Source organism: Eurosta solidaginis, chromosome 3 (assembly GCF_040869045.1).
Source record: "Eurosta solidaginis isolate ZX-2024a chromosome 3, ASM4086904v1, whole genome shotgun sequence".
Taxonomy (NCBI): domain Eukaryota; kingdom Metazoa; phylum Arthropoda; class Insecta; order Diptera; family Tephritidae; genus Eurosta; species Eurosta solidaginis.
The window spans coordinates 71835334-71861029 of NC_090321.1; the positions used below are offsets into that span (position 1 = coordinate 71835334).

The following is a 25696-nucleotide window of genomic DNA, read 5'->3' on the forward strand; positions in this document are numbered from 1 at the left end:
GCGCTTTTTATTTTACAATATAATGGTTCTTAAATTTTGAATGGAATGTAATACATACTTTTTCGTTTGTTTTACTTACAAGTGTAATATAGTAGATTCATTCGCATTAGCTACCTTTAGGGTTTATAGAATATTGGTTGTAGTACAACTTGCGCAATGTGGTTGTATATGGATCCTTGAATGATTGTGCAATTTATGTGATTTTGAATGCGGACTCACGTTAGCAGCACACTCCCGAGGGGAATAATCGAGCCAAGAATGAATGCGCTGGGCGGTTTTGCCGGAATCATTAAATGATGAGGCAATTTATATGTTTCCTTGGGCAAGGTCAGGTCAACTTACAGCACCAAATAAAAAGGAAATGTTTGAGTAAAAGCAGCTGTGCCGTGGGATCGTGCCGTAATAATTAGATGAAGATGCAATTTGTTAATTTCCACGTGCAATTTCGATTGCGGCAATATGGTGAGGCAATTCAGCGGACTCGATTCCAATTTTTCGTGCAAAGCCTACCTTCATCCTCTTCAGCAGCTCAGACAGAAAGAAAGAAAAGCCCGAAAAAACCCGCCAACCTAGCTATCTTCTGTCAGATACCAAAAACTATCTCTCGCTAATCAGCTGGTTGACTGGTATGGTGAGTTTGTGATTGTGAGTCTTCTAAAGGTGTTCAATAAGTATTGAACCAAACAGGGGTAGGCAAGTAAGCAAGAAAAAAATTTATATTCCTTGTGAGTTTGTAAGGAAATTGGACAATGTGTAAAACGCACTGTACATCCACTTTTTGGTTCGATGTTCTTAATATATTTCCGATGCTCGTTCATCCTTATGCGTATTGTGCGCGTTGACTGACCTATGTATTTTGCCTCACATATCTCTCCGTCGTCATAAAAGTTAGAGCACGCCACTGAATAAACCCCAGGTTTATCCAAACTGTAACACTTGTCTTTCGTAGATTTTAGCAAAGATTTAATTTTATTGTTACTTTTTGGAACAACTTTTATGTCTGATTTCTTGAAAAGTTTTTTAATATATTTAAAATATTGTTCATCGTACGTAATGCTACAAAAACGATATTCATCTTTTTTGTCCACTGTCTCGAAAAATGAGCTGCAATCTCTTCTTGCTTTTTTATTTTGGTGTTTGCTTATTAATTGTTGGATGCTGTTGCGGCAATATCCATTCATTTCAGCGATGTTCATTATTTTCTCTTTTTCTCTTTCAAATGCGAAGCAGCTGAGCGGAACGTTTACAAGACGATGAGCCATAGAGTTAAATGCCGCTAGTTTGTGGGAGTAAAGATGGTTGGATTCTATAGGGATGAACCGATCAGTTGTTGTTGGTTTTCGATAAATATCGAATTCGATAACTCCATCATCATTGTGTGTCAATTTAAGGTCCAGAAAACGCAATTCCATATTTTCTTCACATTCATATGTGAATTGGATAGCACTATCAATTGAATTAAATAAATTAAGCGTGTCTTTTACTTTATCTTTTTCAATGATGACCGCGCAATCATCCACATATCGGCAATAAAATCGTGGGAACAAAGAACTTTTAATTAAATGGTATTCAATCGTATTCATATACAAATTGTATAAAAAAGGACTAATATTTAAACCCATCGACAGTCCCTCGGTTTGCTCAAAAAATTCACCTCTGAACTGGAAATATGATTGGTTGACGCACAGTAAAGTTAAATCAAATAATGCATTAGTGATCGTCGGATTTAAATTTTGTTTGTCGAGCCATAATCGTAGCGCGTCCAAGGCTCCCTTTTTTGGCCCGCTGGAAAAATACGAGCTAATGTCGAATGAAGGAAAACATTCGTTTGGATTAAGACGAACATCTTTGATTCTTGAAATCACTTCTAATGAATTTTTAACAGAAAAAGTATCAAAGCTCTTGAGCTCGTTAAGATATTTGCTACCATCTGGCAATATTAAATATCGGGGAAGTGTACAAACTTGTTGCCCGGCTTATGCGCTTTATATAGACCAATAAAGGCATGGGACCCGTACATACGACTTATGCATCTTGATATTCCAACGGCGGCCAAACAAATCAGCATACATTTTTCGTCGTATAACAACCTCTTTTTTCATTTTTGGGAGGGGATTTTTAACTTTTACATAATTACCTTCCTCGATAATGCGTTCATACCATTGCTGTAGTCATCCTCATTCAAGACTACAACACAGTTTCCTTTTTCAGACTGTGTTATATAAACATTTTTTCAGTTAAGCGAATTTACGGCGCTATGTAAATCATTGTTGGTGAAGGCTTGGTTTTGATTTTAACACTTGTTTTAAACTAAGCCGTAAATTTTCCGCCTCGTCGGGTTCTACTCTTTCTAGAGCTAACTCGGAGTCGACGATTAATTCTTGCAAAGGTGGATTTTTATGAGGTAACGCGAAGTTCAAACCTTTGTTTAAAAGTGTAATTTCATTGTTGTCAAGGACCACATCTGACTTGTTAATAATAAGGTCAGGTATAAACTTGCTAGCGGGAATATTTTTCGGGCTCGTTACTTTTAATTTATTCAGCTTGCATCTCTTTATTTGCATTTGTTGACGTGAGAGACGGTCTAATTTAGCATTTAACTTTATTAGAAATTTATCCTAAACAGCGGATGAAAACTTGCACGATAATAATTTATGTAGTTTGTACGAGAGTAGCTCGCAAGAGGATTTGTGTTCTCTTCAAATACGTCAGTGTCTGCATGACTTCTGTTAGTATATTGGTCAGAGCTGATGTTTTAATTTCTGCACCCCCAGTACACATAAAGCTAATATCGCATGTTCGCAGTAGATTTAAAAGATTTTCAGCACTATAGTATTCCAATGATGTGAACGAAGCATATTTTCTCATTTTACAAGACTTCGTTGTTGGAATTTCGACAAAAATTGTCTCATGATCTGAAATTCTATATTCACCTATATTTTCCGCTTTAACTAGATCATTATTACTGGATCATTATTAGACGAGTACTCCGTTATTCTCTTATTGAAATCAATTCTTGGTATCATTGCCATTCGTGCAAATAAACTTGTAAGATTGTTCGAGTAAGTTGACGATACATTCATGTTGATGTTGAAATCTCCAATTATAATATTATTGTCAGATTCCTTAAGGTGGGCCGTTATGATTTCACGAGAAGATGTAATAAATTCAGCATCACTGCTACTTGGTGAGTGATACAATACACCAATTTGCCATTTTAACACACATTTTTTGATTTTTATAATAATGCATCACACATTCATATCAATGGATTTATTGCAGACTACACTAAACTGTATATTTTCATGCACATACATAATAACTCCACCAGTATGCCTACAGTGGGAGTCGCAACGAATGCATTTGTATGTCGGGATATTCAGCTCGGTATCCATTATAGATCCGTTGTACAAGTTTCTGTGCATAAGACGATACCAGGCTTTCTTATTTCAACGAGCCTCTCCAACTCAGTTTTGTTTGAAGTTATACTATTGATGTTAAGATAAATACACTGCAATATGTGCACCCTGTTACTCTCACTTCTGTGATATTTACTTTTTTCTATTTTATTTACAACGTCCTTTGGTTGCTAATAACCAATCCTATTTCTCCCTGCGGATAGTTTTCTTTGATAAACTGGACATGTTCTGTCCATTGTATCAAGGTTTTCATCTAACCTTAGATTTAATTCCTTATTAGCTCGCGTACAGTTTATGCACTTATTGATTTTCTCCTTATTACATCGGGTATATTGATGATCACCCAAACATTTTGTGCAGACTTCCTTCTCTTTGCAGTCAATCGCCTTACGATTGAATCCTTTACATTTAAAGCAACACAGTACTTGCACTGCATCCTATACTCTGCAGCGATCCCAATCTACATTAAACATCTCTCCAGCCAATACTTTCGCGAAGACTTCTACTTCCACTTCTTGTACCGCATTGTAATAAATTTTCTGGTTTTTTGGCCTCATATTGCTTTACTACTTAGATAACCGTTTCATTAAGACAACTATTTTGCAGCTTAATTCGCTGTGTCAATTCGTTGTTCTCATACTTAAAGTTTATACTCGTAACAATAACCGTTGGATTCACTTTTTTCGGGATCTTTACCTCGTAATTATTTCCAAGTTTATTTTCGATGGCGTTTTTTTATTTTATCACGTTCTTGATCATTTTCACTTTCTACAATGACTACTCCAGTTTGCCTGGTTACTATATTCGTTATTTGTAGCTCCTTAGGATCTTCTGTGCCTGCATAAGAACTGCATGTGTGACTAATGAGGTATTCCCAATCATTATGTTGTCCTGCTGACGTTGTAGTATGCGTTAAATTTCAGCATTGATAGTATCTAACGTAACTGTCTTACTGGGGTTTCCTTCATCCAGCATCTTAGAATTGCGTAACATTGAATCTTTTGTAGCTTGTAGACCGCTAACAAATATTAATTATTTTAAATTATCGCTACAGCATGTATTGGCTTGAATGTTTCGCACTGTTGATTTACTCTTCCTATGTACGATGTGTAGTCTTTCAGGTCGTTTTTAACTATTTCGAAACATTTATACCGGATGCTGAATAGTGATTGCTTTTCGCTTTGTGTAGCTTTTTGTGTCTCGCTTTGCTGTGTTAGCAAAAGAGTTAAAACTTGTTTTACCGAAGCCGTCATGATTACTGATTTTATACTTTTTTTACTCTCCATGCCAATTTCTGTTGTGACCGTATTAACGCGTTTATTATTATGCAAGTAGTAAAAAAAAAAGTATATTTTATTAATCAAATACATCAAATATTAATTTAGTTTCCAGACTAGATGTCGACTGCTTCTGCTGCTGTTCTTCTTTTTATTCAACTTAATACGAATTGCTGTCAAAATAATGCGAGTTATATTTAGTGTTACCACATGATTAGTTTTTAGATAGGGTATCCAACACCGTTATATAATTTTATTTTCAAATTCTGGCATAATTTTTTGCGATACATTTTTATTTCGCACAAAAATCTTATTTCATGTTGGGAGGGAAAAGGCTATGCTTAAGGCCCATCCCAACTTTGAAAGTTTACAAAAAGATAGTGCCAAGCTGCCATCCCTTAAGCTTGTTTTGTGTTTCCAACTTAACCAAACCAAGCCTAAACATGTTTTTGGTTGGGATGCGGACACAACTGACACTTCCCGGGTGAACTCGAATCGCTTGAATTGACATTTAAACATTTCGATAATCAGTTTGAAGATGCCAACTGATTTTCCATTCGCTTATAATTTGGAGAGAACTTCAAACCAGTTGATTCGATGAAATTTCTTCATGATGAAGAGACTGTAAATAAGCCTATAGAATCTTAAATTATGTGAGCCTAAATATAACTCCGATCAGACCCTTAATAAGATTTCGACCAAACGCTCATAATTTACTTATACTTACATTTGTATGCATTATAAAAGGAATTAAGATTGCCCCATTAAGGACGGATTTTTTACGCTAAGCATTAAAAATGTGGTAGCATATTAAAAGAACTCCGTGGTTATTGGAGCTTTTCGGCCAATGACTTAGAGACAAAACACAAGTTTATAAAAATTACGATTTTATATGTATTTGAAGTCGATTACTAGAGATATTATTTCCTTGTTGAATAAAAGACGTGTTACGGTGTTCAATGTCCCAGCGGAAGTAAGTTCTTCCTCTTTTTCCTTTATTGCTCATCTCCACGTTTTGATAAGTTGTGGTAATAAATACTTATTCAGCCCGATTCTAAACAAAAATTCCGTGCGAGTTTTTTCCCTTCTCCCATTCCTCGTATTCTAAATAAAAATTCCTTGTGAGTTTTTTCCCTTCTCCCTTTCCTCCTATTCTGAACAATGTTCGAAAAAGCGGAAACCGGTTATGGGAGAAAAGTAGGTATTATGAATGTGAGGGAGAGGGAGATTTCTCTGCCATTTCATAGGAGTTTTTTCACTTGTTAAATTAAAGGGAATGCATCAAAATAGTTAAAGGAAATTGGTTCTTTTAAGAAAGAACACTTATTTGTACAAATTTGTGCTAAAATATGAATGTACATTCTACCACAATATTCTCACTGTTAATACAACAACAACAACCACAATAGTCTTTATTTTAAGTAGAAAAGTATATAATAAGCAACAGAAGAGCTCTTGGTATATTTAATGCAGCCATCCAGAAATTGCGCAAGGATTTTTAAGAAGGCTTAAATAGATTTTGGCATATGGCGAAAGGCGAACTCAACTCGACTTGGCCGCCAGAAAATTGCTTTGCTGAATGAAAGCAGGCAACTCCAGCGGATTTATGTTATCCCGCCGTCTTCTTCTTCTTACGCTCCTCTGTTGATGTTGCTGTGGCACAAATTCATTACTCATTTCAGTGAATAACACATGTCGCTAAATCAAACCAAGATTTTATATTACCTTAAACATTGTAAACATGACATAATAACTCGACAGTTTAAACTTCATTTTATTTCATTTCATAAGTATGGCATCCTTTTATTATACATATAAATTTTTGGTTAAACACGAAATTGAACGAAGCGTTTCTTCGTAATATCTAAATCGCTTCTTTCAACTTCATTTTATAGAAAAACCTTCGAGGAAATTAAACGAACAAGTAAGAATCTTGTTACAAAATTTTTAATTTAATCATTTACTTATTATAACTATCTTGTAGATATTAAAACTTGCACAGTAAGACTGAATAAACACTGTCATGTTAAAATATTAGTTGTGTTTCCTTGAAACGTTAGTTGCAGCGATAACATTTTTTAATATTTGTTCTGAGACAAATCCGCAAACTATAATTACAGCGTGGAATCACATGAATACTCATGAAACAATACGATCTTAGAAGCGACAAAAACGAAATACCATTGGTCGATACGGAAAACAATTCAACGGACTCGGACACCAGCGCTGAGATGGCTTCAGCCAGCGAGGGAGAAACTGATAAAACAATCACACAAACAGATAAGTCAATTTATGAATTTAAAGCACAAATAAGAGAATTGCAGCTCCTATTGGCGGCCGCAGAAAAGTAAAAGTTAGATTTAAGAGAAACAATCGCATTACAAGCGAAATTTAGTACAGAAATTGCAAATAACAGAGGTTTCGTCAAAACCCCTTTAGCCAGCATCATCTCTGCCGATGATGTCTCTGTTAACGTCACCTCTGCCGACGTAATCTCTGCCAATGCCTTTTCAGCCCATGTCACATCTGCCGAAATACCCTCTGCAAACGTTAACGTAGTTAATGGTAGCTTTGCCAATGCTGCCGCCGTATCCTCTGCAAACGTCAACGTAGCCAGTGGTAGTTCCAACGCTGCCGCCACTAAAGTAATTTTTGCCGACAGCACTGGCGCAAGAGTTGGCTTTCCAAACAATAGCCCCTGCAACATGCTCCCTAATACTGATATCACTCTAGGCCATGGTAACTTGCCTAGTGTCTATACTACTGCCGCATATGCTAGTGTACAGCCAGCCTATCTAACCTATGCCGACGTCATGAACACCAGAATCAGTCATTCTGTAAACTCTAATGTAAGCCAAGCGTGTAGTAATATTTATACCAGCACAGCCTTAAATGTGTCAAGTATTAATGGATTGTATTCCCCATTTGCCATAAGTCAAGCGCCACCAGCACAGTCAAGTGTGCAGCCAAACCATTTGCCACCGTCAATTTCTATACAACAGCCGTATGTACGCAAGTTACACGACCTGCCTGGATTCAACGGATCGCCGGAAGAATGGCCAATGTTTTTTGCAGCATTCAAGAAACTACCTCAATGTATGTGTACACAGATTTGGAAAATTTATTCCGTTTGCAAAAGGCTTTGAAAGGGCCAGCCAGACAGCAAGTAGAATGCCTACTAATTCACCCATCTAGTGTAGGTGCTGTAATATCTACGCTTGAATTCCATTTTGGACGTCCACAGCTACTAATACGTAGTCAAATAGCTAAAGCGCGAGCGTTTCCAACCATAGCCGAAGATAATATGTCAGAAATTGTAACCTTCAGTACAATGGTGAGCAACCTAACTGCTTTCTTGGAAAATGCAGGAGCAGCCTCTCATCTTTCGAATCCGACGTTATTAGACGAATTAGTAAGTAAATTGCCGATGAATAAACGTGAAGAATGGGCCAGGTATACTTTCTCCACGAAATTGTGTTTCCCAAGTGTTCGCCATTTTAGTAATTGGTTACAAGAAGTCGCTATATTTATTTCAATTGCTACAGACGTTGTGCCGGTAGAGACTTCCAAAACAAATGAACAGCTGATTTCGAAGGCAACCAAGACAATGAAACCAGTGCTAGTGATGACAGAAAGTAAATGTTTATATTGCAAAAGTAACCACAATTTAAGCCAGTGTGAAAAGTTCAAAAATATGGACTGCAGCGACAGATGGGCGTTGTGAAAGCAAATCACTTATGTTTCAGTTGTCTACGACCTGGTCACAGCACTATCAATTGTAATACACGTCGCGGGTGCGGACTTGAATTTTGCCGTAGATATCATAACCGGCTATTGCACGAACGAAGTAGCAAAAATTTCAATGGCAATGCAAAGTCGACGTCGACTGCGGACAATGCAGATGTGGTAAGGCAGGCAGCTGACACAGTAAATGTCGTCACTATATTCGCAAAGGAATTTAGTAAGCAAACGCTATTTAAATTTTTGCCTGTAGAAATAAAAGGACCAAAGGGTAGTTGTAAGGTTATTGCATTTGTCGATGACGGTTCAAAAATATCGTTGATCGAAGAGCAGGTAGCTAAAACTATTGGCTTGAATGGTCCAGTTGATAAATTATCATTAAAATGGTGTTTCTTTCAACTCAAGGCTAATGAAAGGTCCAGATGCTCAGCCAAAGCCTTTATTGAGTATACTATTTAAATTTCGACAGGGTGTCATTGGCGTATGTGCAGACATACGAGAAATGTTTAACAGAGTTCTGATACGCCAAGAAGACCAGGATGCACAACGCTTTTTGTGGCGGGGTGGAAATTCGTCAAAGGAACCAGATATATATATTATGAACGCGATGATATTTGGATCAGCCTGTTCACCATGTTCTGCACAATACGCGAAGAATACAAATGCGATGAAGTTTCGAGACCTTCATCCAAGAGCTACTAGTGCTATTATTGACCGCCACTATGTGGACGACTACGTAGACAGTTTCGAAACAGGAGATGAGGCTATAAGTGTTTCAAATGCGGTCAAGGAAATTCACAGCCATGCCGGGTTCGAGTTGCGAGTATTTAAATCCAACTCTGAAGAGGTCTGTTTTGCACTCGGGGAAACGAAGACCCCTCTTACGTACGTTGAAACAATGAGCTTTTGCTCCAACGAATCCATGGCAGAGAAGGTACTGGATGATTCATTCTGTTTTAAACTAAAATTCGTAAAAGTTCCGAATGACGTCTTGACGGGGCAAAGGCGACCGACGAAAGCTGAAGTTTTAAGCCTTACCATGTCAATATTTGATCCGTTCGGGTATCTGGCGAATATTACAATCAAATCGAAAATTATCTTGCAACAGCTATGGCGATTAGATGTAGATTGGACAAGATCTCTTCCGGAGCAGGTTTATCGGGAATGGTACAACTGGTATACAGAGCATGACAAAGCTAAAAGTCTTATCATTCCACGCTGCTATCACCGGAATTTTAGTAACTTAGTTTCCACAATTGATTTACATATTTTTATAGATGCCAGAGAGTTCGCATATTCTGCAGTTGCTTACTGGCGAATCAAATTCGATGGTGAAGTCAGTGTAGTCTTCGTAGCTGGAAAATCTCGTTGTAGCCCCGTTAAAGCACTTTCGATACCACGACTTGAACTGCTGTCTGCCGTATTGGGCGTTCGTCTGCAGGAAGCTATTTTAAATGGTCATGACAGGAGGCCTAACGTAATAACATTTTGGTCTGACTCAAAGACGGTTCTTAGCTGGATTAAATCAGATAGTCGTTGTTACAAGCAATTTGTATCACACAGAATTACAGAAATTTTGGACTCGTCGAACGTAAACTGTTGGCGATGGGTTCCCGAAAAGTTGAATCCTGCTGATGATGCAACACGATTGAACGCACGCCTTGTTTCGAACTCTCGATGGATATGTGGCCCAGATTTCTTGAAAGAACCGGAGGACTCTTGGCCCAAGCTAGCTGATGGTGCTGCCGAGAAACCGTGCCTCGAAGAAAGGCGAGCGAAGTTCATACTTGCAATAAGTATTGACTCATCGTTAATAGATTTTGACAGATTTTCGAATTATTATAGGCTGTTAAGAGTCATTTGCTGGGTAAAGAAAGCTATGATGAAGTTTAGGTCTGTTCAAAAGCTGGAATTCATGCCAATATCATCACATTTCGTGCCACAGTTGACAGCGGAGGACATTTCTCAAGCTGAAAAGATTGTATGTCGTTTTGTTCAGGAGAACGTATATCCCGAGGAGATGCGCATTTTAGTAAACAGAAAACCAATTCCTAAAAACAGTCCGTTATTTAAGCTGACTCCGATAATTGACGACGAGGGAATATTGCGGCTATCAGGACGTATCGATTATGCTGATAGTGTCCCATTAGAAACAAAAAGGCCGATAATTTTACCGCATAAGCATCGATTATCCGGCCTCATTGCTAGACATTATCACGAAAAATACAAACATCAAAATAATGAGGCAATCATTTGCGCTATAAGAAGAAAGTTCTGGATAACTAATTTACGTAGTTTGGTTCGTGCAGCTAAAAGAGATTGTCAAATATGTAAGAACAGAATTGTGGAACCAAAGCCACCACTTATGGGACAGCTTCCAAGAGATCGCCTTACTCCGTACATTCGGGCTTTCAGCTATACTGGTGTAGATTTCTTCGGACCATATAACGTAGCAGTTGGTCGCAGACAGGAAAAAAGATGGGGATGTATATTTACATGTTTGACTGTACGAGTAATTTATTTAGAATTAGCAAAGGATCTGTCGTCTGATGCATTAATACTGTGCTTACGCAACTTCATAAACCGACGAGGAGTCCCGTTGAGAATGCGCAGTGACAGGGGTACGAATTTCGTTGGTGTAAGTAAAGAAGATTGGGTATTGGTAGAGAGGAAGTTGGTCGATGAAGGTGTAAAGTATGGGGTAGAATGGTTGTTTAACCCACCTGGTAATCCTTCAGCTGGAGGTGCATGGGAGCGAATGGTGGGCTGTGTCAAGCGAGTACTTTCCTTTTCGTTGAAGACAAAGGTGCCCCAAGTGGAGACGTTACAAAGTCTTTTAATTGAAGCTGAGAACTTGGTGAATTCTCGTCCACTAACTTATTTGCCATTAGACGAGGAAGATGCTGAACCTCTATCACCAAATCATTTCATATTAGGCTGCCCGAATGATGTTCAAACACCGTCCGTAGATGAAGGTGCTTGTTTGCGTAAGCAATGGCAAATCCTCCAACAAATGAAGCAGACCTTTTGGAAGAGATGGGTCCCAGAATACCTTCCTACATTAACGCGTCGAAGCAAATGGTGTCAACGAGTAGATCCATTGAAAGTTGGTGATGTTGTCCTTATATGCGATGAAAACGAGAGACGTGGTGAATGGAAGCGAGGCATCGTAGTGGAAGTTTTTACGGCATCTGATGGTCAAGTCAGATCAGCAATTGTCAAGACAGCTACAGGAAATTTACGGAGACCTGCTTCTAAGTTGGCGGCATTAGACGTAGTTCGTGAATCTTCGGGCATCCAATCGATTCACGGGGGCCGGGATGTCGCTGAATCAAACCAAGATTTTATATTACCTTAAACATTGTAAACATGACATAATAACTCGACAGTTTAAACTTCATTTTATTTAATTTCATAAGTATGGCATCCTTTTATTATACATATAAATTTTCGTTAAACACGAAATTGAACGAAGCGTTTCTTCGTAATATCTAAATCGCTTCCTTCAACTTCATTTTATAGAAAAACCTTCGAGGAAATTAAACGAACAAGTAAGAATCTTGTTACAAAATTTTTAATTTAATCATTTACTTATTATAACTATCTTGTAGATATTAAAACTTGCACATTAAGACTGAATAAACACTGTCATGTTAAAATATTAGTTGTGTTTCCTTGAAACGTTAGTTGCAGCGATAACAACACATGAAATGCAATACTGTGCATTGTTTATATTTTATTTCTTAATTTCAAACAAATTTGCAACAATAATTAAACTTTTCAATTTTTAAACGAAATAAGAAATGCGCAAAGAAATTTTAATTCACAAAACAGCTGAGTTCGAAAATTTGAAATTACTATTCCCCAATTATTCTTCTCCCTAGGAGAACAGAATTGGAGGATTTTTCCGCGGGAATAAAAAAATCCGCGAGAATATTTAGAATTGGTCTGATTATCTATGAATATACTACAATATTCCGCTTTTGGTATGTAAGCAGAGTTACAGTGGCCCGTAATCATAGTCGAAATAAAAAAGAGTTTTATTGGTTTAAACATGGTTCTAAATTAAATATCATTTTAAGTCTATTATAGTCCACTTAAAGACTATTTTATCTCTAAAAAACAGCATTTTAAATTTAAAATGACATGAGCCCGATTTTAATTTTTTAAAATAGGTTTTAAGTTGGTGGTTTGCTGTCAAAAAATGCGAGAAATTAAACAATTTGCTATTTAAACGCGATGAACTTAAATGGAAGTGAAAAAAGGCTTCCCCGACAAGCAAATATACGTCAGGAGCTAATTTTTTATACCTAGAATGCGTATTAATATGTTTGTGACGAAAATTACACAATCTTAAAATGTGCGATGGTTACAGCTGAGTTCGAAAATTCGAAATTCCTATTCCCCAATTATTCTTCTCCCTAGAAGAACAGAATTGGAGGATTTTTCCGCGGGAATAAAAAAATCCGCGAGAATATTTAGAATTGGTCTGATTATCTATGAATATACTACAATATTCCGCTTTTGGTATGTAAGCAGAGTTACAGTGGCCCGTAATCATAGTCAAAATAAAAAAAGAGTTTTATTGGTTGAAACATGGTTCTAAATTAAATATCATTTTAAGTCTGTTATAGTCCACTTAAAGACTATTTTATCTCTAAAAAACAGTATTTTAAATTTAAAATGACATGAGCCCGATTTTAATTTTTTAAAATAGGTTTTAAGTTGGTGGTTTGCTGTCAAAAAATGTGAGAAATTAAACAATTTGCTATTTAAACGCGATGAACTTAAATGGAAGTGAAAAAATGCTTCCCCGACAAGCAAATATACGTCAGGAGCTAATTTGTTATACCTAGAATGCGTATTAATATGTTTGTGACGAAAATTACACAATCTTAAAATGTGCGATGGTTACTTGGCTCCACATATGGGAAATCTTTAATTAAGACTATTCCGCATTCAAAGATATTTGTGAGTTTTGATATTTTAGTATCTTTTGAGGAAAAAGTAGCATCCTATACTGATTTTGGCATTAAATTTAGAAATAAATATTCAATGGAAGGAATTATTTACCACAGGCGTCGATTTTTAATACATGTCACACAATTTCGGGAGAGGTGTCAAATGAAGCGTTTTAATTTCGGAAGGAATAATCCGAAGGCGGCAAAGTAATAGTTGTACACTGTCAAGATATTTTTGCAAAAAAAAAAGTTTAAGACTTTCATGTGGTTGATGTAATTTTGGTGATATTGTTGTACACAAAAAAGAATTAACTAAAAAGGCGTTTTGCGCTGATATAATTTTCACAAGTTTCGCAGCCGTTTGAGGGTAATTATTCGGTTTTTTGTGAATATCTATTAATAAAAGAACAATTTCTTATCTCCGACTTCTAATTATTGAATTACATTACAGAATTCTTGAATTCAATTCTGCTGGCATTTCCTTTTGTGCTTCTATTCCCCTTTACATTTGCCAATTCCTCTTAAAAGAAAGCGTGAAATAAAACACGGAATACTACAAGAATTAGCAACAAAAATTTTAAGTACTGATTGGTACGGGCGCTGGTGAACTACTTCCCCCCTTTATCACACTCTTACACTTTGCAGGTCCATGTACAATGGCTCAACATTCTAGGTCACTTCCTTCCTATGGAAAACTATTCTAAACTCCCTTTATTTATGCTGACTTTGCTAAGACAAACCTAAATTTGATTTAACCTGATTATCATTGAATGTCCTGCATACTTATTAGTATCGAGGTTAGAGATATCCCTATTCGGTTTCGGGTATATTAAATTAAACGGCTCTAACGGTTAGGGCCATCTAACATTTAAGGTTTGCATCATTTTGGCCATCACATCTGTCTTGATGCAAACCACTTTTCTTTACAACATCCTTACAAACTATATAAACTATTCAACATGAACACGAGCGTATGAGGGGATAGCCTTGTTGCTTTCTTTGCTTCAAGGGGCCCAAATCCGCTTTAACTATATATTCGTTTATGTTGCGAGATTTAAATAATTTTTTAAGAACGAAATTAAGTAAAATTTCTTTAAATAAGTATGTTCGTGTTCAGTTAAAAGATTGTGCACTCAATTTTAAATTGACGACTGATAAAAAACAGCGCATTTTTACAAAACGTTTGCTAATAACTTTTAAATATAATTGAATGATAATTATCCGCCACCGGATTATGATCAAAACGCGTTTTCAGGTACTCCTTTGACAATTTTTGTGCTATTTTAAGAGTTTTTGTGAAGTAAAAAATTACCATGTTTTATACGTGGAGTCAAGAAAGCAGGGTTATAGGAACAGGGTGACCTTTAACATTTCTAAAAAATGTCTTCATAGCGCCAATCAATACCTTTTTTTCATGCGGATACCCTGTCCATGCTTATTTTAGCTGAAAACTGTGTTTAATATGACTATGACAAACCAAAATTTTAAATCCCATTTTTAATTTAGGCAAGATTTTAACTAAAGAGTATTTTAGTCCGCGACTATGATTACGGGTCAGTATGTTTACAGTACGTTTACAATTTGCATCTTTACAAGTTTTTCTTTTTCTCCTACAAAACAAAAATTAACACATTAATTAGAATTACACAATTCACATAACTCTGTTATTAACATTCTACTTACATACATTCAATTTAGGATACATTGAAACTTTAACATATAAACATAAATAAACAACACTTAACATTTTATTTACTCCATTCATGCTTACTGCTTCGTCCATTGGTTGATAATGATGATGCTGATACTAAATACACTACTTTTTATATTTTTACCTATTTATTTTATTTTTGCAACAATTAATATATTACAGAATGTCTTTATATCAACGTTCACAGTTTCTTGTCATTAGACAATACAAACATGTTTTCTCTAGAGGGTACTCTTGAAAGAGCGACATACAGTTGGCCATGTGAAAAACAGTCAACGCTCAAAATTAGCCTGCAACGTTGAAGGTTTGACCCTGCGATTTATTAATGGTCATTGCAAAAGATGTCTTTACCGGAAACTGTAAACGTTTAAATTGGAACCAGCAAACGCTTGCCATTGCAAAGGATTCAGGTTTCTTAATAAACTAACAGGACAACCTACTTTCAGCACCATTTTGTGGGGAGGGAGTCCAGACGGGTTCAAAGAGTTTAGAATTTCTGTAGGAAAATGAACAGTTTCTTCCAAATCGAGAACAGTATCGACCGAGTAGTATATTTTCGTCGGCGCATCATTCTTTGAAAGAATCAACCTTATCTACTTGTTCGTTGGTTGATGACAGAATCGCTCTTTCTTTAAACCATGATATTGTCCTATAACTTATGTTATCAATGTCAGGATAGACATTGTTGACTAACTCTTGGATGCTGTCTATCAAAACACAAAGGTTTTTTAGGTTAATCCTTCCCTCCATTTGTGTTAACTATCCTTTGCTAACTCAGCATCTCTGGTAATAGCCTGTTCTCACGTGAAGATGACGAAACCGTCATATTAGTTTTAAGCTCTTAATTTATTGACATGTGGCCAAAGGTTGGATCTTTTTAGGGAAGCAATTATTTCGTCAGCACGTATTCCTCGAGTCACCTGGTAGGATTTGAGGAAAACCCACAGGTGAATTTTTATTGCGCAAATCGCGCATTGTCCTATCCAGCGCTTCCACAGACGTCTTGTTTGACTTGTTAGCTTCATCCCAGACTATTAATTAGCAGTCACGTATTTATTTTTTAATTTTCCACAAACACTACAGACGCTGTTATTATCATCGGTGTCGATTTTCAGCAGGAGCTTCAATGTAGAGTGTGCGGTTCGGCCTCCTTCCAAAAGCGCATTTTTTCCGGTAGATCTCACTTTTTTAAAAGCAGATTGATTAAAAATGTTTTTCCTATACCTCCTAGTGCATCAAGGAAAAACAATTTTCCTTCATTGTTATCAATTGTTGATAGTAATGCGGTGAATACTTTTTTCTGATCAATGTTTATGTTATAACTACGTGTTGACTTCAACCTCGTGATTTATTTAATGATTAGTCATTGGATACCAAACAGAAGTGGGAGATTTCTTATACATAATTTTCTCCTTTTCATTAAGTGGCTTAAGAGTTCTGGTTTTCTTATTGAAATTTTTAGCTGATTTTTGACTTTGGTTTTCGATTTCCATTCTATACGCCGATTTATCAACAAGCCTTGCTTCAAAATTTTGTGTCATTGATGGTTGTTTAAGCCGCCTACATCCCCAATTAGACGGCGGCGCGCGCCATCCTTACGCGAGGCCGTGCGCGGCGAATTGGAAGGTGCCAACACCCACGAAGGGCCATCGCCATCAACAAAACGGCAACCGACCAACAGTCTTGCACTATCAACCGGCAACCGCGGACGCGATCCTTTTTTTGCATATTTGCATATATGAAATACGTGTACACATAGTTAATTTGAAGAAGTTTACCAAGTTTATAAGAAGTGAATATTTAAAATCCAAACTTAGAGCTTTTAACAGCATTAAATACTACTAGGTTAGAAATAATTCTAATTATAAATAAAGTGAATTTATAACGTTTAATGCGAAAACTAAACGTCTTTTTATTAAAGATCAAGTGAAGAGTGTAGCGAAGAGACACCAAAGTTGTTCATGGTCCTTCGAGCCGGATTTTAGTTCTCAGTCTTCGAGACATGAGTAACTCGCTTGGGCTTGGCATGCTATTTTGCGGAGTTGTTCTTTAATGTAAAAGTGCTGTGTATGGATCGGTTTTTTCATCTAGACATTTATCTAACATTTTCTTAATGGTTTGAATTGACCTCTCGGCCAGGCCATTCGACCTAGGTAGATATGGGCTGGAAGTTGTATGTTGAATATTCCATTCGACACAAAATTTTTTAAAATCAAGAGAATTGAATGGCGGACCGTTATCCGAAACAAGGATTCCCGGTACCCCATATCGGGCAAAAATAGATTTCAATTTAGTTACTACTGCCAAGCTTGAGAAACCCGAGTTAAGAAGTTCAATTTCAATATACTTTGAATAGTAGTCTACGACCAGTACATACGTTCTTTTGTTGAACTCAAATCACAGCCTAATTTGTACCATGGTATATCTGGTACCTCATGGTTCATCAATTCTTGTTTTCGATTTGCTACTCTGTATTTTATGCAAATCTCGCACCTAGAGACTACGTTTAAGATGTCATTATTTATGTTAGGCCAAAACACTGACTCTTTAGCTAGACTTTGACAGCGCTGCACGCCCATATGGCCCTCGTGTATGTGAAATAAAACCTTTTTACGAAGTAGCTTGGGGATAACAATGCGATTATTTTTTAAAAGTAAATTATCTACAATTGAAAGGTCATCTTTGTAACTAAAGTAAGGCATGGCTGCCTGGTCAACTATTTTTTTATTTGATGGCCATCCGTCTTTAACATACTTTTTCTCTTTTTGCAAGACTTCATCCACTTGCGTGGATTTTTTTATTTCTTTTATGGACTCTTCTGAAAGTCTTATGTGAGACATTAACAAATTGCACTGTAAATCCAATTCTTTATCCACATCAAAGTTGGTTTTTTCTCTCAATGGCGCTCTAGCGAGTGTATCGGCTACAAATAAATATTTGCCAGGCTTATATACAACTTGTAAGTTGTAACGTTGTAAACGCATCATAAAGCGTTGTAGTCGTGGTGGAATTTTAAAAAGAGGTTTAGTAAACAGCGATACTAAAGGTTTATGGTCAGTCTCTACAATAACTTTCAACCCGTAAACGTATTGGTGTGACTTGTCGCAGCCGAAAAGAATAGCGAAAAGTTCTTTTTCTATTTGTGCATAATTAATCTGAGAGCTAGTCAAAGAGGCTGAGGCGAACGCAATCGGGTTTTCGTCATGAAAAATAGCAGCACCGACTGCAAATTTAGAGGCGTCTACAGACAACCTCAGCTGTTTGCGGGTATCAAAATACGTCAGCACCGGTGCTCTTGTAATTTCATTTTTTAGATTAATGAATTCCCTTTCATGAGCATCATTCCAATGCCACTGTATATCTTTTTTCAGTAATTCGCGTAAGTTTTTATTTTTGGCCGACATATTTTCTATAAAAGCCCCTAGATAGTTAATCATGCCCAGGAATCTCTGCAACTCAGGCACTGAACGTGGTGCTGGTAACTCTGTTATGGCTTTAATTTTTTCTGGGCCTGGTTTAATTCCCTGCTCATTAAAAATATGCCCTATGAACTTAATTTCGCGTCTATAAACATATGATTTTGTTTTATTAAACCTCAAACCTACGTTTTGAGCCCTTTCCAGTACTTTCTTCAATATTCTGTCATGTTCCGCGATGTTAGATGCATGTATCAAAAATTCATCCATGTAAATTATTAACCCTTCAATGTCACAAAATAATTTTACCATTTCGGCATGAAATATTTCTGGCGCTGCATTGATACCAAAGGGTAAGCGTAAAAACCGATACCTGCCGAATTGTGTATTAAATGTACATATCTTGGAGGTGTGTTCATCCAATTTCATCATCCAAAACCTGAATTCGCATCCAGTGTACTAAAAACTTTAGACCCGCTTAATTTAGATTTACATTCATCAATATTCGGAAACGCAAAACGTGGTCGCAAAATAGCTTTATTCAAATTTCGTGGATCTAGACATAAGCGTAAATTGCCATTAGGTTTTGTAACTAACACAATTGAGCTCACCCACTCGGTTGGTTCTTTAACAGGTGTAATAACTTTTAAATCCACCATTCTATTTAGTTCATTTTGTAAAGGCTCATACAGTGTAAATGGAATTTTCCTAGGAGGATATGTTACTGGTTCCACCTCCGGATTGATTTTTAAATTACATTCATCTTTAAGTAGCCCTAGACCCTCAAACACATTTGAATATTCTTCGAACTTTTTATTTAGGCACTTTACCATATTGACCTGTTTCACTAAATCCATCAAAATGGCGCTTTGTAGACCTATAATATTATTGCAATTCATATTTATAATATAGAATTCAAGTGAATATACTTTCTGTTTAAAAAATAATTGTATGTTGCACATGCCTACAGTTGGCAATTTTTCCCCACTAAAGGTTAATATTTTTGTTTTGACATGTTTTTTTAAATTGTTTAGCTTCAATGTATTATACATACTCAATGACATAACATTCGCTTGTGCTCCTGTGTCTATCTGACAAATAATCTTGCTGCTGCCAATTTGCACGGTGATGTTCCACTCCCTATCTGACTGACGTGGTTTTACTTTTTTCATGACACCCACAAAAAGTTCCTCGCTCTCGTCTTCACTTGCACTTTCGCTTTCATCTTCCTGAAAATTTTTTATGTATTTCTTCCGTTGTTGTTTGTTGTGACAATACTTGGCGAAGTGGTTGGGCTTACCGCAAGCATGACATTTGATACCTGCAGCTGGACATTTGTTTTTATGAAACTGTCCGCACTTCGTACATTTCGTTGTTGTCGTTTGCTCCTTCTTAGAGGGCTTGCTGCACTTGCTGTTTGAACGCGTCAATGCCGCAATGGTGCTCACTTCTCGTTCCCCCGAGCTTTCAATGACGTTTTTGTGAGCTGTGGCTAATTCAATGGATTTTGCTATGTCGAGTGCTTTTTGCAAGCGTATGTCACCTTCGCTCAGAAGCCTCTCCTTTATTTTTGAAAATTTGTGTGACAGGCCACAAAAAAAAATGTCCCGGACAAGGTCGTCACGGAGACTGCCAAATTCGCACGTCGAACTTAAATTGTTTAAAACAGCCACATATTCATTTATTGATTCGCCTGTAAGTTGACCACGTGTGAAAAATTTGTGGCGCTCCATCGCTATGTTGGCTTTTGGCACAAAATAGCCCTCGAATTTTTTAATCAACTCATTGTATTCGACCGTGTCCACATCTTCATTAAATGAGTTGAATATCTGTAGGGACTCTGCCCCGAGATGATGTATTAATAAAGCGACTTTTCACCCGTTTTGTTGGTCCTCCAAATTTGACGCGCGTAAAAAAAGTTTGAATTGAGTAGACCAATTTTTCCACTCTACTGCCAAATTACTTGCCGCCAAATCTATAGGCCCAATGGTAGTAGTTTAGTTATTATTAATTAAATGGTTCGAAAACCTGACACCATGTTATAACTACGTTTTGACTTCAACTTCGTGCTTTATTTAATGATTAGTCATTGTACATAGAGATGTGTTTTCTAATTGCCTAGTTCACTTATGCATGTACAAGTTGTGTTGTTATAAATAGTATGGGTATGCATATACAACAGTTTAATCGTGGCTCGTCTTGAACTATATTTTGTAAAAGTCTCGTTTGATCGTATGATGTTTCTCTTGTGTGTTCGACACTGTTAGTTAAATCTGAGTTAGTAGTATTAGCTGACATCGGCAGCCCAAAATTCTTGATCGATGGACCCGAAAGTAATTGCATTACTTTGTTCAGTTCAAATAATGCTTCGTCAAATATGTTTTGATCATATTTATTTATATATTGTCTACCGAATAGTTCTAACAGACTCATTAATTAAAAATTATAAAGAGACTAGGCTTAAAGCTACTTATCTCTAAGCTGAAATATAATTTTTTAGCATATGTATTACATATTCGAACGCATCTTGTGAGTGGCTCATTGAAACCATAATTGGTTGCATGAAAAATTGCATCGAATAAACGAGTTGTCCTTAAATTAAGACTTGATGAGTGAACATGAATTAACACATTCGGCTTCAATTAAGTTCAGTGGAGGTTTCGAGAGAATCAATTAATGTTTCCGTACAAAAATTAAGAGCGGTAATTCCCGCTTTTTCCACTGAATAGTTTTTTTTTTTAATTTGCTGGACTAATGCCATGAATTTCCGCTATGACGGCATTAACTTTTTAATAGTACTTTTAGGTGTTCTATACAAATTGCGGGAATTCCACAGTGAAATATTAATCAACATGCCTATCTTTGAATGTAAATACTTTTCTTTATTTATAAAAATATATATACATATATACTATTTTTCATTAACATGGAATTTTTCAAAACATTCAGTTTTGCATTGAAAGCTTCTTTCTTTCCTGATTCCATTTTGTAGACATAACTTGCATCTCTTTTGATAACTTTTGTTCTTACTTGGACCCCGATATTTTGGGGGAAAGGGAATTTTTTCTGGGAAATGATGAGTACTCATATCTATTGAGCATGTTGCACTTTGAGTTTTGTATGTTACGTAGTTAACAAGATGCTTGCCTTCAATTACATTGGCTGGTAGATTTAGCAAACCTTTTATCAACTCATCACGATACTCTAGAAATGAGCATTTTAGTTGAAATGATTTGTAAATGAAAAAGGAGTTACATACAGACATGTTAAATGTGAAATAAAACTATCTTTTTGTTTTTCTGGGACTAGAGTACATAATATGATAATAATTGATCGGATCGATCAATTCCTGCCACGTTCTCGTTATAAGCAGCAACGTCTACTGGCTTCATCTTGTTTTTACCCCATCTATTAGTAACTTCGATTAGATGTGGATGGTATGCTGTAGTTGTGGACAAAACGTCGCGTTTGTACTTCCATTTTGTCACATACACATTTCCTGTACGTCTCCAAATAATTTCACCAGGTTGCTCCTTGACTTTTATGGATCGTAATTGCCTCTGCTGGTACCAAAGGAAACTGTCTCCTTTCTACAGTAACTTGGTCGTTTCTTCTATACTGGAAAGTACGTACCACCTTCTCAATTGGGGTCCAACTTGACTCATGAGAATGAGATTTTTTTGAGCGGGCAATCGCACCCAATTCTGGTTCTGAAAACTTTATCCAATGAGTAGTTGGCGTACGTTCGTTACTCTGATGGTAAATTTGCATCAAGCGACCTGCAGCTCCATTAAGCAGGCCATCTGAAGCATTAATATTTACTGTAACCATGTATTTTGCAGATGCTTTTAGCTGTAAACGATAGCACATTCCTTGTGTCTCTGATATTTTAAAATTCTGAACTGCTTCTCATATGTTACGCTTACTTTGCTCCGAAATAGAGTGGGCTTTTGCGATAGATGTAAACTCTTCCGTGCCAATTTCAGCCAGTCTCATACTATTATAAATTGCAACATCTGAATTAGAGTAGAAGAGGTGAATACAGTCGTTGGGAACAGAGTCTAGTCTTGAAGAGGTCATATTCCTTCAGACAAGTGGTTTAAGGCGATAGCAAATACTTGGTCTTCTCTTTGGCGCATAATTTCTGTGAGCTCGAAGTAACGAAACAAATCCCAAAGAGGTGTGCCGGTAATCGCACTATATGGATCCGATTGATTTGGTGAGAAAATACACCTATCGCCTACTGGAGAAAGTTGTTTTAAGTCACCAAACACAATAATCGGCATACCTCCGAAATACTCGCTAGTCCGATATATTTGCTTTAGACGAGCATCCAGGTATCCAAACATTTTAGCACCCACCATTAATATTTCATCCACTATTATAAGCTGAAGATCTATCAAACTTGAATATATTGCATTAACGGTATCGTTGCTTAATGGGCATAATTCAGCTGAAGACTGATTGATGGTTAAAGAGAAAACAGAATGCAATGTTACTCCACCAGTACCAAACGCAGCTTTTCCCGTAGGAGCACATAACAACACTTTAACCGTTTCCGGGTTACTTCCAGGTAAAGTGTTTGCTCGGGTGGTCAGTGACTGATATATAGCGGAAATCAATCGGCTTTTTCCTACTCCAGCACCACCGTCAACATGTTCGTAAAATCGTCGCCTAATTTTCATATTATGGTGCACATGATAAAAATATTCCCGCTGCTTTGCAATCAAAGACCGTACGGTCGATAACAGTTCATTTTCTTGTATGATGACAGGCAATCTTATAAGTCTAACTTCGTCTATATTTTGCTCGTCGTTCTGGAATACGTCGATTCCTCATCCAAGGAAGGAGTCATATTTTCTTCGTTGGCAAAATTTTTCTGGCCCTATTCGCTGATTCAAATCCTCTAAAATTGTTTCCAGTTCATGCTCAGATAACTTTTAAATTTTCTTACTCTCCTCTGTCATCTCTTTATTGAGGTTACATATTGTTTCAACGTCGACTTCAATTAAATCAGAGACTTCGTTGCGCCATGGATAAAACAGCATAGCCATTTCTCGAAAATAATCGGGTCGAGAAAACTCAACACTAAAACGTCTCCATCTTAATACAAGTGGATGCTTTCTCGGCCTGATAAAACCACTCCCATCATTTAATTCCAGTGGGACTACGGTTATTTCAGAAGTTTCAGCATCTGGTTCCAACTCTTCGTTTGCCTCATTTTCTGTTGCAGTTTCTCTTCTTGTCTTCGAAAAGCGGAAAGAAGCGGCAAAATCTGCAAGACATAGTTGTTCTAGCTGTCTTGGTCTCTGGATATAATGGTCCAGTAAGTTGGGAACATAAATATCCGTTGAATCGCCTGGTAGTCTCTCTAAATCTGCTTTCGGTCTTACCATTCGGACTCTCTTCTCAGGATGAGACGTGTTAATGAATATATTGTGACGAATATTAGCAACATTAAGGGATACTATCATCTCTAAGCCGATGCTAAGCAGTGACTCGTATGCACATCATTAAATCAATCATTATGTCTACCCATATGTCCATACGAGCAGCGGAGAAGAGACGCACAAACACATGCATATATCTTATCTGAGGTGCTCACAAAAGAAGGCAATAATTTGTGCAAGTATTACTCACGTATACACGCGCATATGAGAAGCTATAAACGTAGTTGTGGCTGATGATTTTGTAGCTGATTACTAACTAAATTCTAGAATAGAAAAGCCTAGAAGTTATGGAACGAGGAAACCAGACAGTATAAAAGGCAGCAACAGTAGAGGCACAACAATCAGTTTGATTTAATAAAGGCCATTTTTTGCATTATTCAATATTGGAGTTATTTATTCAACAGTTTAGTGATTCGAACGTTAGCAGAAGAGTGGGAATAAGCGGAATTGCACTAAAATCGTAACAATTGGTGTCAGAAGAAGAATTTTTGAATAAATTCCGAAGATTTCGAATACATCAAGGACATGGCAAAGTGGAGTGAATTGAAGATCCAGCAACTGAAGAAGGAGTTGGAGAGCAGTGGATTGAATACAACCGGCAATAAACTCGAACTTCAGGCACGACTCCGAGAGGCAATGGAAGCAGAAGGAATTAATGTGGACGATTATGTCTTTTATGCTGATGGGAACGAGACAACAACAAAAATTGAAGAGAAAAACGAAACATCGCAGACAGTTACGAGCATAGACTTCAACACGATTTTGGCTGCAATATCTGCACAAACATCGACAGTAACATCCAAGATGGAAGCATAGGAGGCACGCTTTTCAGAAATGTCGTCGCAAATGTCATGTCAACTGGAAGAACAAAAGACAAATATAACATCTCAACTGGCAGAACAGAAGACAAGTATAGCATTCAGAAATGCCGACACAGATTACATCTAAGATTGAAGCACAAGAGGCACGAATATCCGAAATGTCGGCGCAAATTTCAGCACAGATATTATCGCAGATCTCTGCTCAACTGGAAGAGCAAGAAGGAGGTTGAAGGCGCAAGATACAAAAATTTTACAACTCGAGAACAAAATTTATTCCGACGTTGAAACATTGCGAGGTCATATACAGGAGTTGCAACTAATCGCCCAGTTGCTTCAGCAAGCAATACGAAGGTAAAAACTCTTTTGACGGCTCTGTTCCTTTCCAGGTGTTTAAGATTCAGTTTGAGAAGACCGCAGCAGTGAACAACTGGAGTGCCGAAGATAAAGTTGCTGCACTATTCGTGGCATTGAAAGGATCTGCTGCTGAAATCCTACAGACATTGATGAGCGCTCTAGAGAAGCGATACGGAAGCGAACACAGGAAGTAGATATATCAAATTGAGTTGCAAAATCGCTATCAAAAAGCGAATGAGACTTTGCAGGAATTTGCGTCGGATGTCGAAAGACTGGCCCATCTAGCAAATGCGGACGCACCCGTGGAATACACTGAAAGGGTAAAAAGCCAGAGTTTTACAAATGGCATACGGGACGTCGAAACAAAGCGAGCTACATACGCAAACCCAAAGCCAACATTCGCAGAAACGGTATCACATGCTCTGATTCAGGAAAAAGCGTCGCTTCTGTGTAAGCCAGTTTTCAAAGCACGCGTGTGGAAGTAGAAAGGCCAGAGTGGGTAGACGCAATTTTAGAAGCTTTAAAAGGAACGCAACAGAAGAATAA

General features: G+C 37.1%; 1 protein-coding gene and 1 long non-coding RNA gene across 8 annotated transcripts in view; both read left to right on the forward strand.

Moving 5' to 3' along the window:
* The window catches only part of qkr54B (quaking related 54B), a 234130-nt gene that overhangs the window by 113603 nt on the left and 94831 nt on the right, over window positions 1-25696 (forward strand). For 6 of the 7 annotated variants that reach the window (XM_067772241.1, XM_067772239.1, XM_067772240.1 and 3 more), the window contains exon 2: window positions 6817-11988. The exons of the other annotated variant lie outside the window; for it this stretch is intronic. In XM_067772241.1, coding sequence (XP_067628342.1) covers window positions 8847-11795 — 2949 coding nt within the window. In that variant the 5' untranslated portion in view covers window positions 6817-8846 and the 3' untranslated portion in view covers window positions 11796-11988. The remainder of the gene's footprint in view (window positions 1-6816; window positions 11989-25696) is intronic. 7 annotated transcript variants of the gene reach the window in all.
* LOC137243919 (uncharacterized) lies at window positions 3003-6815 on the forward strand. The gene is made up of 4 exons (XR_010950676.1): window positions 3003-3062; window positions 3122-3187; window positions 6592-6620; window positions 6681-6815. It is a non-coding gene; the product is annotated as an uncharacterized lncRNA (long non-coding RNA).